Source organism: Rhea americana, unplaced genomic scaffold, assembly GCF_003343005.1.
Source record: "Rhea americana isolate MKP2758 unplaced genomic scaffold, rheAme1 scaffold_418, whole genome shotgun sequence".
NCBI lineage: Eukaryota > Metazoa > Chordata > Aves > Rheiformes > Rheidae > Rhea > Rhea americana.
This window is the reverse complement of record NW_028186555.1, coordinates 304656-322802: the sequence shown is the minus strand read 5'-3', so window position 1 is coordinate 322802 and position 18147 is coordinate 304656. Positions and strand designations below refer to the sequence as shown.

The window sequence follows — 18147 nt, the reverse complement described above, 5'->3', positions numbered from 1 at the left end:
TTAAAAAAAAAGAGGCAAAGACATGGGAAGACATTGATACTCTTACCTTTAACTGTAACTTGAAATGGTCTCTCTGCCATTCCTGCCACTGTCTGCACACTGCAGACCCAGATTCCTGTATCACGGGGCTGGATTCGATTAATAGTAAACATAGCTTCAGAGCGATTACTAGTAACAGTTAGGGAAGGCTGAAATGACAAAACATGCAGGATCTGAAAAACTGAATAATTTTAAAAACTCTCCATATCATTTTTCTCACAGCTAAGGAACTCATCCAGAGATTAGTGAACTCAGTAGAGAGGCTCTGTCTCGATTCCATATGCTTTTGTATGTGCTGCAATTCACAAGTCCATCTGCTGTAGGTGAGGAACTGCATCTGGTGACTGCTAGGTTTTATCATACAACTCACTTCTTTCTGTTTAAATCAACAGCTTTACTTTTTTAGTCTTTGTATAACAAATGTAACTTTGATCCACAGCCTGACTGAATATTCACAGAGTATTTCAGATAGTAATTAATTTCCACTCTATTTAATAACAAACATTACATTTTAACTAGTTCGCTGTATTGTACAATGAAGCTAGCACTAGGTATTTCAATGGACATTTTGCTATTTTATCCAAAAATCAAGGCTTCTTTCTATTCTCATTTTTGAGAATGTTGCAATACTCTGACTTACTGGCTGAACAGTACTAAGTGTATGTGTTGCTTGTGAACTGATTATTATTTTGCTTGTTTTTTGGGTGACCCTTCAAGCCATGTCGTTTCCTGCTTTAAGCTTCTTTAGCAAGAATACAACAAATAAAGAACAGCAGTGAATACTGAATACTGAATTTCAGAATACTGAAATTTCACATTTTCCACTTGAAAGGCATAGGGTACGTTAACTACAAACAGAGTCAGTAAATATCAGAAATAATAGGAAATAATTGATCAGGAACCTACCTTAAGGACAGTTCCATCTTGTTTCAACAGTTTAAATTCTTCAGATTTAGGAAGTGGCATGCCTGTAGCTATACAAAAAGGCTTGAACTCTACACCAGAATTGAGTTCCACAGGATCTAGTAAGTTTTCTATCTGAGGTGAAAGATCTGCTGAACCTACAGAAGGTATACAGTATTTATACTATCGTCCTTCAAACGGAACTTGACAAAGGCAGCACCAGAACAGAGGTAAGCATAAATGAGCACTCACACTGGACAGCATAGAAACCTTAGGTATTTGGTTTTCCCTTCATTTACATGGGTGAACACAAGAATGAAGTTTGCCAAAGTCAGCACTATTACCAATATAAAACTGGTATGGGAAGAAACGTAAGGCCTGTGTCCTTCCCTTCCCTTCCCTTCCCTTCCCTTCCCTTCCCTTCCCTTCCCTTCCCTTCCCTTCCCTTCCCTTCCCTTCCCCCACTTCCCACTTCCCACTTCCCACTTCCCACTTCCCACTTCCCACTTCCCACTTCCCACCTCCCTCACAACAGTGTAGAATTGTCTGGTTGGATCATGGTTTATTTCTCTGCTTGGTTTTATGTTTAAAGCTTTTACAAATTAACAGTAGGTTTGTCGGTTTCTTTATCAAGCAGAAATAACAGATGCTGAGCGTATTTTATAAAATACTGTGTGCCAACCTTGCCTGAATTCAAAAGATGGTATGAGACAGCAACCATTTGATTGCATTGTCTTCCAYTGAGCTCTACAAGCCTAACTTATGTCTCAGACTCTGGCTTTGGCCTGCTGTTTTGGTCATTATACCACCATGAGACAGATGCTTTAGGAGTGTACAGAGCTAAACAAGAGGTAGGCAAAGGTAAGGCACCATGAGCTTATATAAAAGTCACCACTGCCACCACAATGTGCAACTTGTGTCTGTAATTGATGCTAAGGTCAGTGTAAAAGCCTAGAGTTTTCAAATCTACCTCAAAGAAAAGCAATGTCAGATGCAGCTGTTGCATACTAAATGCACCTTATGATGCAGAGGCTCAAAAACACTGCATTGCAATAATGTTATGTGGATGTGTCTAGGCCCTGGGAGCATAATGGACAGTTTATAGATACCAGTCTGGATAGGAAGTGGTATACTGGCATGAAGAGYGGTTTCAGTCACACTGGGAAAAGCCATTTACTACCGTGTTACCTTGCTTTACCTTCTTTTTCACATTGCAGACCATGCCAGCCGAGAGAGCAGATGCATCCCTTATATCTGTCGCACGTCCCTCGATTGTGACAATTACATTTGAGTTTGCAATCAGATCCATAAAARCCAGGTTTGCATTCTGCAAGTATGCATGTTCCCAGTTAGTATAAAGATACTACAAAATGTTCTCCATTAGTTTTCAATTTCATGTGTCAATTCTCTAATAGGACTTACTTCCCCCAGCTGAGCTGAAACTGCGCATACTAACACTAAGTCATCTACAGGGGATCCTGAGAACCTACTAGCATCAAAAACTGGAGCATATTTATATCCATAGCTGTCATTTTTAGGCTAGGTGCCATCGTGGAAGCATCTTCAATCCCCAAACTTGTTGTTTCACTTACACTGGAGTAGGGTCCAAAGGCTTCATCTGAGTTATGGCACCATTGAGCAAGATGGTACGTCCTCATAAACAAGGATTAATATATGTCCTAAAGCGATTGTCATCTGATTAAAATGAATGAGACTGATTATGCTCAGGATTGTGCAGCAGTGGACCTACGACAGGCACTAAATCTCTCAATTTGACTTGTAGAAATACCTCAGGACTGTAGCTGTTAAAAGATTTTTAGAATCTCAGCAGAACATCAGTACATTTTTACATTTTGCAGAATGGAATAAACTGCAACTTTACTGTATCCCTCCTATGAGCATCTGAAATGCTCCTGTATTATCTTTTTTTTTTTTTTTTTTTTTTTTGATTTAAAAATTTCCTTTTTTTTTTTTTTTTTTTTTTTTTTTTTTCTTCCCAGAATGTGAAAAATCCTGGCTTTAACCCCCTTCTGTTACTTTTCTTCTGTATTTTCTAAGTCCAACATATTATGGTCTCTTCAGCCTTCCCCATATTCTTGACTATACCTTTGTCACATTCCAGTCCCATCCATCCTGCAGCACAAGAACAACCATATGGATCTGGTAGACAGAACATATAATTTCTGCAGCCAGAATTTTCTTTGCAGCTCTCTTCACATGTTCTGCCAAATGTATTGGCTCCACAAGCTGTTGAAGGGAAAGAGGGAAAGAATATCCCAACAGCATTAAGTTTGGAAAAGAGCTAATGCTTCCAGTGATAAAACTGTAGACAATACTAAAGATGAAGTGAAATGAAAAATAGCATTTTTAACATACAAGTATTAGGTCTATTAGTATCCATAACATGTTAAACCACTGCTACACTAAGGGTAAATTCATTCAGCAGAAACAAACAGAGCTTTCTCTCATAAGAGGATCCAACAGCAAAGCACTCATTGCTTTGGATATTTTGAGATAGAGTTTCAGCAGTAAGCCCTCTTTCTATCCTTGTTTTAATACAGAGTGAATGAACAGTGCCATGAAAATCAATTTGCCTTCTCAGAGGTCAGCACATGTGAAACTGCCCAGTTCAACGTTTTGTTTTTCTGATACGATCAGTATTACATTAGTGTGGTTCAAATGTCAGTTATTCCAATAGCTTAGCTGTTACTTCTGTTCAAAGTATTAAGATACATTCTTATCATCGAGACCCAGAACCTGCTTGAGAGTGCAATGTGATGTCTGTTCCAGTTATTTCAGAATCAAAATTAATTGTCACAGAGGTTGATATGCACTAACATAAATATATACTTAATGTCCCCTTGTGAACTTTGTGGAGACACATCACCCTATGAGGAAGTACCAACTTATTGAGAAGCAGCCTGAGGATCTCTGACACAGAAACACACTGCATTTCACAGTGCTGATGTATCCTTAAGATCTCATATCCTATCATGCATTCAAGAATCAGTCAGTATCTTCAAGCAAACTAATTCTGGGGGGAACTGGGATCACTCATCCACTCTGACAGTGTAACATCTTTTGGGAGTGTAAAGGGAGGAATTAATTCATAACCATAAGAACAGCTACACTAGTTCAGATCAGGAGTTAATCTCACCCAACATTATCCTTTCTCCAACACTGGCTCTAAATATGTATCTACAAAGAATAAAACAGGTAAAGCACATATGATACTTTCCCTAGTATTCTACCAACCTTCATTACTGTGTACAAATTAATAAGAAATCTATAAAAAAATGTTTGCTTACCTTTCTCACATGTTTTTCCCATAAAACCAGGAGGACAGATGCATTCTCCAGTATCTTCATGACATATACCATTATTCATGCAAGCAGGGCAGTGGGAGCTACAGGAAGGGCCCCATTTCTGAGCTTCACACCCTTTTATGCAAAAGTACAATGGCATATTTGTTGCTTTCTTGTTCTGTAACTAGTCAACCAGTACAATTCTTTCTGATTAGGGCAAATAAAAAAATATAAAACAATAAGATCCGTATGAATCCCCAAAGCCCTGGCCAGCTGACCTAGTGTAAGGAGTCACTTTTTCCATTGTAGAAGTGCCCCCAATCTTGGAGTAAAACAGTTTCACAGTATACAGTAACATTATCAAACTTCAATAATCTTCATACGTAATCTTCAAGGAAGGAACTGAAATAGCCTTCCTTTTTTGAAACTAGAAGTAGACTTTTTTAATTTGGAAAAATTACTTTGGAAGTTGGCAAAGATGTAATGTTTAATATTTTGTTCTTAGAACATGGACCGAAGACCTGTAAAAGCTCCAGGGCACTGCACACTCATTGACCTAGAACTGGCTGTGCTAATACTACACTAGCAGGTCTGAGCTTGGCACTGTTGGCCTTGTGCTGACATCTGGCAAGCTATCACCTTCTGTGACAAGATTTTTATTTAAAGTACACTAGGTCAATTTGATCTCTGTTGTATCTTTCCTATCTTCACTGGATCCTTATATCAAGGATGAATCTACTAGTGTCCTGTTTCTGGAAGAATGCACCGAGAACAGTCAATATAAATGTCAGTTCTAATGCCTGTTAGTATTTCCTTTCACATTTTATAATTTAAAAGGATTACTACTAGCATTAATCCTGTCAGTGCAAGGTTTGACACCAATTTAATAGAATCTAAGCTCAGACTCTAAACTTCATTACAAGAACATATGATTCCATCATGCAAATGCTCCATCTGTCCCTGCAGAATGCAAAATTCTCTCATCTACTTTTGAAGTCAGTGGGAACTGAGACAAATCAATAATTTTCAGTATTTGATTTCTGACAATCTTTCTTACATCATAGAAAGGAATCTTCATTAATACCTCTAACTAGGAATGGAAAGGTGAAGAACTGGAAAGTCTTGAGGCAGCCTCACTTAAACTGGAGTAATCCAGACTTGCTACAGCATTTTCAGATTTCAGTGTGCATTCCATGAGCCAACATGGCATTTAGAACTCCTTTTCTTCCTTCTCCCAAACAACTCTTAAATCTGAATACTTAGGGGAACAGCTTTGCTAAAAGCCTCAGGCTACATCTGTAATAGCAAATCAAAGAAAGCCAGGACACGTTTGAGCAGTAGCATACAATCATCCATTCTGTTTATTGTTAGCATGCTCTGTAGCACTCTCTCTGTGTGCCTGAGAAGTGTTCCCAGTATGTGAGATGGACAACTCCAGAGTGGGGCAAGGAGAGTTTATGGATATGTCATCTGTTGTGCAGCTTGACCTCAGAGCAGAGAACAGAATCTACACCATTTTATCTAGAAAAATAGCAAGAGCTTCAAAATCTAAACTTTGGGCATATGTTGGTCCATTTGTAATTCCTGGAAACGTCCTGTGGATGTTAGCAAATAAAATGTTTTACTGTCAAAAACATTTCATAATATATGAGCTTTGAAGAGATATTTATTTCACATTACTTATTTCATGTATCTGTTCAAGTTAAGAGAATATAATTTTGTTTACATCTAACACAAATGGGCATAACAACATGAGCTGTGAGGAAAATAGCTCAAGCTGAAGATGATTATCTGAGGATAAGTATGTTTTGGATTCAGCCCATTATAGAGAAAGGGGACAATAAAAACTCCTATTTTGTGCTTAGATCCACATCTGGTATTTATGGAAGCTTCTATCCCTTCTTCTTTGTTCGTACTTGCTTACTATTTGAAAAGTTGAGATGCTGGGAAAATAGTTGTTTCTCTTGGTTCTAGCTAAGATGATTTGACTAAATGTGATTTTTTTTTCCTCTCAGCTGCTTAAATCAGTATCAGCTTGTAGCAAAGACCCTTGCACAAAAATTTCTTTTGACATACTATGATGGCAGCTTATACCAAGAAAGGATTTGGCCCTTATTTGGTAGTTGGTAGTAGAAGTTTCATCTTAGATTCATTTCAACTTCAAATAATTAACCATCAACATGCATGAATGAAACTTACGTCTTACAATAAGTCTTGTGTAAGCAGAAGTAAAGAGGTTTCCTCCTATATATCTGGCTGAGTAAACCCCTGCATCCTGTGGCTGAACATGAGAACAGGACACTTCCAGCTCACCTGGCACTTCATGCCTGGGCACAGAGTGAATGAAGGAACCTGGGGAAAGATCACACAAGCACAAGAGGTCATTCACCCTTTACAGCCAGAGGAGTTTTAATCAGTTACTGAGGAAAGGCAGTGGGGATGAACTGAGCAGCAGACTGTTTATCGGTTATGAATTTACTAACAGCTCCTTAGCTGTACTAGAGTTGTTGATTTTTGGAGAGGCGCAAGTAAAAGCAAAGCTAGTCTTGAGGAGGTTGTATATGTGAAAAAGACAAATAACTTTAAGTTAAACATTGTTTTGCAATTCTTTATTAAGAGTCTATTGACAAAATGTGTACCAGTTTTGTTTCTTGGCCTTTCTGGAAGTGAGGGGTAACTCTGTAAAAATTTAGGGTGGCTGGATGGAATGAAATAACAAAGGCTAACCTATCCTATTTAATCTCAGTAGCACAGGGATTTACTAAGCAGACTGAAGCAGAAGGAGCACAATTGACTTTATTTTTTCTTCACTGAATTAACATGTTTCTGTCTCTGCGATTTTTTTGCCACGGGAGCTTACCAGTTTTATTCTAGCTTTGCTGAAGTCAGTCATATGTACTTGCTAGAGTAAGGCAATAGTAYTCAATCATCCTCCGCCCCCCCAGATCATTCAGTAACAAGATTTGAGCATTGTTTGCTGTCAAAGATAAACTGAATCCAGTGGACTTCAGAACTCACTGGAGTCTTCCCATCTCTGCCTGGTAGGGCAAGGCTGGTGCCAGGTCCAGCAGCAAGTCTGAGCAAGTATCACCAAAACACACATGTGCACATACATATGTACACACTCACTGTACATACACACTGTATGTATTGTACTGTACAAACAGAGCAACACATACAAGAGAACTATTCCTATTCAAGCATTACAAATGCATAGAGTACTCACATACACATGAACCTCAACACCCTTACACCTCCAATAACAAGTTTCTCCAACAGCTGGCCTGGACCTATGGTCTCTCCAATAGCTTGCTCTCAGACATCTTACCCTACTCACTYGCTGGCCTGGCTTGAATTTCACTTGTGGGGCTCCCTTGATCACTAGCATCTCTCTCCAGTTGCTAGGATTCAGACCTGTTGTCCTACCTACCTGTTAGTCTAGCATGAAGGTCATTAGAGGATCATGCACATGCACACAGGAGAGAGAGCATACTCACCAAGGAAAGTAGTTAAAAATTGAGTTTAACAAGGTAGGACTGGTCCACAGGTTACATTCTTTTGCAGTGTGCTGACACCTGTTTAGCTCATCCTGCTCTGCTTGGTCCCAGCCTGTTTCCTAGTAGCTCACTCTAAGCCAGACTATTAGGATGCAAAGATGAACAGGTATGTTGGACATACTTCCCCCCTGCTGAAATCTCTTGGGGTTTAACATCTTGATTAAATATGAATGCACTGTGAATTTAACTAACTAATATTTTGCTACATTTCTGAGTGAGATCAACAGTAAGCTGTACTTATTTCGGAGTGCTGAACAGTAGCAACAGACAATTTACCATGATTTGCATGTGATTTAGGAGTTACATTGAATAGAAAAGTTGATGTCTTGAATTTTTACAGCCTAAATCTAATTTTTATAGTTGAATGAAGTTTAAATTTTCTTATCAGTTTTGCCTTTTTAATAGCAGATTACAAATGCCTTCCTTACCCTGAAGTGCATCATAAAATTTACATGGCTTCTAAAAGTCCTATGAGGCATGAAAGGTATGCACCTGAAAAGTGGTAGAAACACCAAGAAAGATGCAGCAAAGGTGTCTTCTGAGCAGCACAGTAAAAAGATATGCTAGCAAAAGATATGAAGAGATAGGGAAGGAAATGGAAGAATGAGAAGCAAAATCAAGGCACAAAAGGAGGATCTGGCATTCAGAGGAAGAACAAATAAATAGATCAGCTGTACACTTCAGTATGACAAATAGCTCCATTAAGGAGCATAAATGCATAAGAAATTATGCCTTTTCCATTTTCATAGTGTGGACATCATCAGCAATGATTTTAATGCAGTTATGTGACCACTTGGCTAAGAGGATGACAGCTGGAAAAGGAGAAGAGACAAGACAGAAGGAGAGATTAATTACCATTTTTGTAGATCACTGCATCTTCCTCTTTTGCTGCCATTCTGATGAAGGAAATATTCACATGCTCTCCCTTATTTGCTGTAACAGTTAAGGCCACTGGGTGGAATGAAGCTGAAATCAAAACAGAAGAGAGAAGTATGGGGTCAATAAGAACAGCTCTTATCTCTGTGTAGTCCCTGTCCCAAAAGCTGAGAGTTTACAGCACACCTTCCTTCAGAGTTTCTGATACTTAAATTTCCAGGCATTGACTCTTTTAGCACCAGGAGCCTCAACCTTGTGTTTTGCCGGGGATGATGGAGTCACCTATGCCCTCAAACAGCACAGTACAACTAGAACCATAAAATTAAGAGAAATTTGGCTGAGTAATTGGAAACTCTTCCTAACTGGGAGTTCCAACTGGCTGTAAAATACTTTCCCCAAGCTTCCTCATCCCTTGGGACATTTTTAAAAGCAGACTAGATAAAGTACTGGAAAATGCATTGTAGTGAACAAGTTGTCATTGGCAGACAAGTAGCCTGAGTGACTCAGTTCTTTTGTGTGTAAGCTTTATGATGTAGAAGAGTCAAGACTTGGGTCAGCAGGGGATGGAGTTAAGACAGAGTAGGCCTGTGCTTGTGGTAGTTCACCATACATTCTACAAGTACTGAGAGCATTAGTCTACACTAAGAAGAAAAGAGCAAAATATATTCACAACCAGTGGTATGTTTACCCAAAAAATGCTCTTGTCTAAAAATGTGGCTTAATTAAAATAAAAATATTCTGGGAGGAACTGTCTATATCTGTGGCATTTTTCAGTTTTCCAACTGGAAAATCCAAATTAGTTTTACTACTCAAATAGAAAAGTACTTTTATGGATTTATTAATAATTCTTGTTTTTTAAAAAAGAAAGTAGTAGATGGAGGGATTTCCACAAAATTTTTGCATTTTCCCTATCATTACCAGTGGAAAAAAAAATCAGAACAAAAATCAGGGAAGGGGAAGAAAAATCTTGAAAACAAGTATTGTTTTGGAGTCAATGAAATGGTAATTTTAATTGCAACACATCACTTTAAAATAAGTTAAGGACAATTCCTTTCATTTAACTGGAAAATTGCAGGAGAAAAATGTGAGGGTGGTGGGTTTAGAGGGGTTTTGAGATTTTTTTTTTTTCCTTTTTGAGAGAGAACAAATTTCAGGATGTTACAACCAGTTTTAGCTCACTGTTTTTGTGCTACATTGTAACTGATAAGCAGTATGGAAAAAAAATACAAAAATTCTTCCAAAAATAGGTAATGTTTATTCTCCAAACTTCAGCTTCACTTCTTACATCTTTGTATTTTTTATTTTAGATCATGCAGAGAAGTGGAGCATAGATATTTACCAGATCTTCTCCCCTTTACATTTTTGAGCTTGTTGAGCCTCAGAGCTCCTCCTGCAGAAGTTCCTCTTGGRTGAGGAACTCATGTGTCTTGTTTTTATTCAGATCCCAGGGGCCCCCAGCACTGCTGCCACTGGCACTTCCTCAGCAAGATGAGCCGGACCTTTCAGACAGCAAGTCCCATCTGAATCTCAGCTGGAACAAATCTTTGAGAGGTCTATGCTCCTAGCTGGCTTTGCATTTGCTCAGGCTCCGCTTTTACAGGAATCATATTTATTTTACTTTTTTTTGTTGTTGTTGTTAAGCAGCACATGTATAAACTGCTATGAACTGTGGCATAATTTAAGCATTTTTTTCATTTATCTATAGTCATACCTCATTTTGGGGTTTATTTTCAGAAAATCGGCAAGGATGTGTACTTTGGTTCATAGTAGTGCTTACAGAAAATAAATTTGGGGGTCTGTAGCTGAAATCTAATTTTGAAGAAATTCACAGAAATAGGATCAGAAAGCAGGAAAAAAATAGGATCTAAATTTCTGTTAAGTATTCAGTAGAGCTACAAAAACAAGTGGGTAGATGTTACATTAAAGTTGAAACATCTGCATATGGAGCTGCAACTATGTTATATTTCCACAATGCTATTTTGCAAAATCTGAGGAAAAATATGACACTATTACAGTATGAGAGGAAAGAACATTTTAATATTTCTATTTTGAATACCATTTTAGTTAAATATCAAGAAGAATTTGTGATGTAATATTAAATAAGGAAAATTTGAGGGAAAAAGACTTTTCAATTAATCCAAACAAATCTCTCTACCAGTATTTTCTTTCTTGAATAATTTTGACATTTTAAGGTTTCATTTCTAACTGGAAATAAGGCAACTAATGAGAACTCAAAATTTTTTGCAAACTGGAATTTTCATCATCTGTGTGGTTCTAGTGTTTATGTTCTGAGCATGTTTTCACGCTTTTGTTTGTAAGTGCTATTCAGTTGGTCTCAACAAGACTTTTCTTGCACGATGCTGAACACTGGGGGTCTCCTGACCACCTGCCACATTACTTAGGCACCAGTATATGGCCTTGCATAGAAAAATAAAGAATTCTAATACTGAATAATGACATAAGCTCTTATCAGAAACAGGCAAAGAAAAACTGAGAGCTTACCACCAACACCTGAATTGACAGGTTTTTACGAATAATAAATTCATGTAAAAATCATGGTCTATTTAAGGAAATGAAAATTGAATAGCTTTCCCCAAAATCAGTTGTTTATTGAAAATGATCCTAAGTGTTTTACTGGCAGTAGTTTTGGGTCCAGATTTAGCAATTTTTTTTAACAAGATAATAACTCCCATCTTCCTATTCTATTTTCTTTATATGTTGTTTAGATTAGCCACAAGGCTTTTTCTTCACAGTATTGTTGCAATGGAAAGGAATCTGCACTCCTTGGTGTGTTTAGTTCCAAAGTATTTTTAGATCACAGCTTATATTTCATGTTCCACATCTTGAATGTGACAATTCCTTATAGAGACATAATGAACTAAGTTGCAAGGCAGGTGCCAAAATTCTGTTTCATTAATGTTTCTATTATTGTCCCTTTGCCTGCTGTAGAGAGTTTCTGTAAGGGAAACACATTTATATCTATATCTATATCTCTCTCTATATACGTACATATACATATATGCATGTGTATGAAAATACGCATCTATTTTATAGAAAAATTTAATAAACTAGATTTGACTAGATGCAGAATAGGCTATATAGTATTCTATTCTAGATATGTATGCTTTATACATTACTCTCAATATATGTATAAAAAGCATAGTCATTATCTATTGCATGTATGAGTATTATATGCCTAATCACAATACTAAAATAGAACAGATATGGGATAATGGGCACCTTACTTGCAGAGTGGTGCATGTGTAGAGTCAAACAGGAAAATGCATCACTTCTCTCTCCATGTTATACAGGAAAAAAAAATCTTCATTGTAGCTGCATATCTGATAGTTGATACAGAATTAGGCAGATGATAAAACCCACTAAAGCCAGTGAAGCTACCCAAATGCTTAATGCTTTTGAGTAATTCAGTAGCTTGTTAGTAGCTATCTTCAGTATCCCGAGGCCATAAAACCATTACTAGAATTTTAGAAGTGCTTCTCCTTCCTGTGTCTCTTGTGTCTTGAATAGGAAACTGCACATTTCAACTCCTACTCGATTTTTTGTTTTGAAAACATGCTCTGCTTTAAAAATTGTTCAGATTACAACAGTAAAGGTGAACAAGGCCTGTTTTCCAACTTTTGCCAAACCTCACAGTCCTTCACTGACCTCTTCTTCCTCTTTCTATGGACTTTAATAGCCTTGAGAATTTCTGTTACGCCTCTTTCTCACCCATCCAGCACAAATTGTTCCTGCACATTTACTAATGAATTGCTGGCTCAAATTGTGTCATCCAAACCTTTCTCAAAGAAAAGCTGAGAAACAAATTCAGGACCCAGAAATGACTCATAGAAACCTAACCTACTGCTGGCATTAATATTATGTTGTTTCTAGGTAGGACAACTTTTGCCACATAGAAAATTTGATTACATTAAATTCTCTGCTACTAGAGCCACACATACTGACGCANAAAAAAAAAAAAAAAAAAAAGGCATGATTGATTCAGAAGTCCACCTTCCAACTTTGGAGATTACATGAGACCCAGAGATGTGCTCAGCTCGTTGGCACTCTATGCTAGAGTCAAACTGAAGCTGTTATTGCTTCCTCAGCAGCTTTCAATGGCCTGTTTTGTGAGTGGCCCTTCTCCTTGTTGCAGCCTCTCTTGAAACAATCGATTTGTTAATCCTGAGAATGAAAGGCATACACAGATTCTTCTTGGTGTCTGGCCTAACCCTCCAAAGACCATATTTGGTCAGAGAAACAAGCCAAAGGAAAATCTTATTTGTCCTGGCTACCTTGCTTGTAACATTCCCATATTAAAGGAAACAAATGGACACTAGTCATGGCTCAGACCAAAAGAAAGCCTCTTTTTCTAAGCTTTGTGCATGTTTTTAGGAGATACCAACAATAATAGTTTTTCATACTAAAGATAGAGAGACGTGTCCTCATGGACTAGCTGCCATGGTGTAAAACATTAGTAATATAGTAGATTCTACTGAAGATTAGTTGAAGTTTGGAAATTTTGACTTGTTGCAGAATATTAGGCCAAATTTCTTCAACTTCTCTGGCGTTTTCAGTGATCATTTTGCTTTGGAATTCAGCCTGAAAGTCTAATAAGGGTAGTGAGGAAAGTCCATCTTCTGATCTTACTATCCATCTCCCTGCTGGTTTCATTTTCCGACTGTGACTAGCCTTACAACCTAAAAAGCACTAAAATAATCATTAGTGAAATCTGTAGTGGATGATTATGGATAACCTTCTTGGATTCAGAGAAGCTTTTTTGAAATTTCTTTCAAGTCCTGTGCTGGATTTTTTATTGTTTCTTCACTGAGCCTTTGAGAAAGCATTTATTTTGAGGTGTGGGTTCATTGTTTAGCTATCTACCTTGCAGCCCTGTCAAGAATTGAAAAGCAGTTGTGTTTAGATCCAGTGGAGGAGTTGCCATATGTATTATTTCATGGCATCAGTGAGGCCAGAACAGCTGTACTTACCTTATCTACCACCTGATTTGTGTTCCTGGTGGTAGCCAGATACAGGCAGAACACCTACAGATGTCTGACTAACTTCCATAAGGAAATGACTAGCTATTAGTATCAACCAATTGTCTCTGCACTTTGAAAAAAACATGCCTTGAGTCAAGTCTATTTTTATTGACTTCGAACTGCCTTGCCCACTTTGTAGCCACTTTTGCACTCACTTCTCCTAAACAAGGAAAACTGCCAGGCTGCAAGGAGTGACATACACAATTCAGGTCTGACCACCACATAATACCTCCCAGCGGCATCTTCATAGTATGTATCCTTGTCACTTCATCCTTGAGTTTCCCTTCACAGTAGTATGCTCCAATAGTTTCACTGGCCTGTTCCCTTTTCCACACCACTGTTTTGGCTGTTGCTCTCCTTGAATCTTCATTAACTTCCAGGGGCTCTCGGTGCTGGTTAGTCACATCCTCCTGGTCTCGATCTATCGTAATGGATTCGCGGGAACGCCATTTGGAAGTGATACAGATAAGTGATGTTTCTGAGTTGCCCACCAGAGGAAATGAATTGATCAGTATCAGGTCCAGGGCTGCTTCCACTTTACCTAGGAAGAAAACCAGCAAATGAAAAAATTTTCTGCAGAGTTTGAGTACGTTGTTGTGCAAATCACCAGAGAAGCTTTTTCACCCAGTATTTGGCATTTCCCTGGCTGATGTCTTGCACAGCTTTTGAGACTGTAGATAAGCTATTTAAAAAGACTTTCAAAGCTTTTAAAAAGACTGTAGATAAGCTATTCTGCTATACTGTCTTTAGGATATATTCTGTTTGTCATAAACAGATGGGATTAGTTCTTCATAGCTTTCTTATTCTCAGAAAAGGAAATAAGCCTTCTGAACATACGAAGCTTCTTTTAGTGCTGACACTGGAGCCCAAGGAAAACCTTGGTCTGCAGAAGTGGATAGCTTCTTGGATAGCTCAACAGATACATACTTGACAGCACAGTGCTTTGCCATAAACAGGGTTGGTCAATCACAAGGTTGTCAATTTAATAGTGTTGTTTATTGTGTCTTTTATAAGGGTGTAACAGGTTTCTTGAATACAGATCGTAAACCAAGTATACATTTATGTATGTATTATTACAGAGCAGGTATATTTTTTTTAGTTATAGAAATTAGTAATAAATATTTTGAACACTTGAAGTATTTTTTCAATTATCTTATGAATTTGGATTAATTTGAATTTTAAGATCATTATGTGTTAGGCCATTCACTGCTCTAATAGACAGGTGCAAGAACCGCAGCACAAAGAAATTCTTTTTCAAAGTAAAATAACAAGTCAGTGGCAGTAGTAGAACCACTTTTTTAATGAGGTTAGGCTTTAATCAAACAACAAGGCTCCTTTTGATAAACAGAATCACCAGAAATACATGCACCAGAAATACATGGAGGTGAAACATCTCTGAAAATTATAGATACAAGCCTATTTAAAAGTCTCTTTTACAGACTGTTAAACATTTTAGTGATTCAAAAGCACATAGCAGAATGGAAACACAGGTCTCCTATAATCAACTCTTCGCAAATAAGAGACGTTTCCCTTTACTTCTGATGTTCAGGGTAAGGAGAAGGGAAACAGTAACATTCTTTCCAGGCAAAACAGGAAGAATAGTTGATTTCTTTTATGCATCACATTTATTTTCCTGCTTTGGATTCAAATATATTTTGTAGGTACATAGAGTGACTTAATATTTATTGCCATTCAACTTGCAAATGTTTTTTTGATTGGAAGAAATGGGAATAGTCTCAGACAGAGAAGTCAAAGAGTCTTACTGCTTACTGCAGACTTTCCGTGTGTGTATTTAATGCTTAGGCTAAGGGAGGAGGTCCTTCTCTGTATTCAATGCTAGCCACCACTCCGGGGACCAAAATATCTTGACAGCACACTGACACTTACCACACCCAGCCAGTCTGCTGCAGTTACCACCCTTTAATGCGCCAACCTAGATAATATGAAGTTACCTAATAGACAAAGGAAACCTTCTGGAAAGGATGCAATAGCCATTGAAGTAAATACTGCATAGAAGTACAGGTCAGAGAAGTCAAATCACCCTACTGCATGTTACAAAAAAAGAATTCTATGAATAAAGTTAAAAAATTAAGAGACACAAATTCGGTGAGATTTGTGCATTCATTTTATAGGGACTAGTTTTAAAGTAATTGCTTATGTGAGGAACATTTTTGCTCTCACTAGAAGTGTGACACATCAGTTGAAAGCAAATGTAATATAACAGCAGTCAACACTGAAAGAAAATAGATCAGCGAGGATGTGAGCCATACTCTTGCGTGCCAAATGGAGATATTCTCAAAGTCATAAATTGCAAGGCCCTGATTGCTGCAAACTTTGGTGAAGCTCAGAATCAAACTCCGTGACTTGGTGTGATTATCTGTAGTGAGTGCGGACAGGATGTTAATTCTGACAGAGTGTTGCAGATCAGAATTCAAATATTTTGACATTTCTGCCCAGCATTAACAGGGCACAGAGATGCAGCTGTGCTATTCCAGTACAGAGCTGTGGTCTCAAATTGTTAGGGTCCTTCAGGAGATGAATGGTCATTCAGGGTTGCAGCTCCGTTTCACTGTCTATTCCTGTGACTTCTGAGGCAAATTTAAAAGTGAAAATAATATCTTTTCTTCCCCACATCTCAATATCATTTTGATATGTCAATTCTGAAGCCAGGCTTTAGTGTTACCTTGGATCCCTATGCAACATGTTGCAAAGAAATATCATATCAGATTCAGGTCATTTGCTACATAGCTTTCTCTTTTCTTTGCAGTTATATAAATCATGTAAATCAACATGTAAAACAGTTATAAGTCATGCCTATTGCTTATTTACAGTGCTGGCTATCCAAGATGAATCAAAATTTAGACACTGGTTCATGGATGGTGTTCTGATTATCTAAACGGAGGTGTTTTGTTTCATATTAGATGCTGCAGAGTAGCCCAAAGATCATCATATCAAGAGGTATGAGGCAGATACCACATAGACGGAGGGGCATGTCCTTCAGGAGAAGCACCAGGAGGTCCTTCAGTGTCTGAAAAGGAGTAATTATCTATGCATAAGTACCAAATTATTCCCAAGAGTTATTTGGTAGCTAAGGTTTCACAGTTGGAATGTATTACAAGCAGAAATGAAGTCTGAATGAAGGCCCTTGGGATCTGTAGTCCAGGTGGAAGTTTAGCACTAAGGTGAGTTTTAAAAAAATCACCCCAATAGCAGATGTACTTGAAGGCACTCAGTTCCGTCAACTCAGAATCTGGTAGGACTGAACTTTTAAAGTCACTCTAATGCTCACTGAAATGATGAGAAGGTCTTTTTCTCCTCTGGAAGTCACTGTCCTTACATTATGAAAAAGGAAAAGGCAGAACAATGGAAAATGTACTTTTGCTGCATGCTAAAGGATTCCCTATGGCATTTCTTTCTGGTAAAGCATGTTAGACTAATCCACTTGCTTGCTAAAAAGGAATTTGCACTACACAAGCTGGCAAAATTTAATCAAATCCTGCCCCTGATGATAATGAGGACTTTGCAAGAAATTATTAAAGACAACAGGATTTAGCTCTCTGAGAAAAGCACAACAAATATAGACAGGAAACAGCCTGTCTCCGTAAAAGCGACAATCCTCTTTGTTTTCTTGAAAATGTCTTTTGACTCCTGCYCTAGTTCTTGAAGAAATGACCTTAGCCGGAAAGCAATTTGCTGTGTGTGCAAATGGATTTTGAGAAGAGAGTACTTGCAGAAGGCTAGTACTGAAAATGGGAGAAGCCATGCAAACATTCATTGTCCCTTGTTTATGACACACACTCATTTTTGCCCAGTGCTTTGTGCCCTTCTAGTACAGGAAAAATGGATGCAGAAAAGCAGAAAGTTTAAATAACATTTTCTGCCTGCACCCACTCTTACAGCAAAATGAATGCAGGGAGCTCTTTCCAGTTCTCAGCTACAGGCTGGCACGGCCTGTTGTTGGGTGGTGCCTCGCAGTACTGGCCTAAGCACCACCAGAATGATCTTGTCTTTGCTCTTTCCTGGCTTCTCTAGTACATATTCATGTGGGAAAACCATGCCAGATAGAGGACAAGAGTGTATATATGTATATATAAACACATACATATATATATAGACACAGATACATATATATATGTATCTATAAACACTGTGTCTGCAGCCCCTATGTGTTCCTTTCCCTACTAAATTCATAGAGGCACAGACTGTATGAATGACTCTGTATGGCACAGAGTCACCATGTTCTCTGTGCTCTGTTACTCCAGCAGAACTCAACAAGGACTAGCTTAGAAAAACATCTCTGAGAAATTCCCTGGAAAACATCCCAGACACAAGTCAGTTAATGGAGCAAGAAAGTCTGTCATAAAGTATAAAATATCACTTCCCTAGATCAGAATTGGTACTGGACACTAGCTCAGGAGTAAAACAATA

At 38.0% G+C, this 18147-nt stretch overlaps 1 protein-coding gene across 5 annotated transcripts in view; it reads right to left on the bottom strand.

Annotated features, from left to right (window-relative positions):
• The window catches only part of TEK (TEK receptor tyrosine kinase), a 36805-nt gene that overhangs the window by 12650 nt on the left and 6008 nt on the right, over positions 1 to 18147 (bottom strand). For 4 of the 5 annotated variants that reach the window (XM_085314961.1, XM_085314964.1, XM_085314962.1 and 1 more), the window contains exons 2-9: positions 13949 to 14260; positions 8660 to 8770; positions 6447 to 6599; positions 4251 to 4382; positions 3049 to 3189; positions 2141 to 2269; positions 946 to 1100; positions 47 to 188 (exon numbers count right to left, since the gene is read on the bottom strand). In XM_085314961.1, coding sequence (XP_085171087.1) covers positions 47 to 188; positions 946 to 1100; positions 2141 to 2269; positions 3049 to 3189; positions 4251 to 4382; positions 6447 to 6599; positions 8660 to 8770; positions 13949 to 14260 — 1275 coding nt within the window. The remainder of the gene's footprint in view (positions 1 to 46; positions 189 to 945; positions 1101 to 2140; positions 2270 to 3048; positions 3190 to 4250; positions 4383 to 6446; positions 6600 to 8659; positions 8771 to 13948; positions 14261 to 18147) is intronic. The other variant, XM_085314965.1, reaches the window with a different exon arrangement.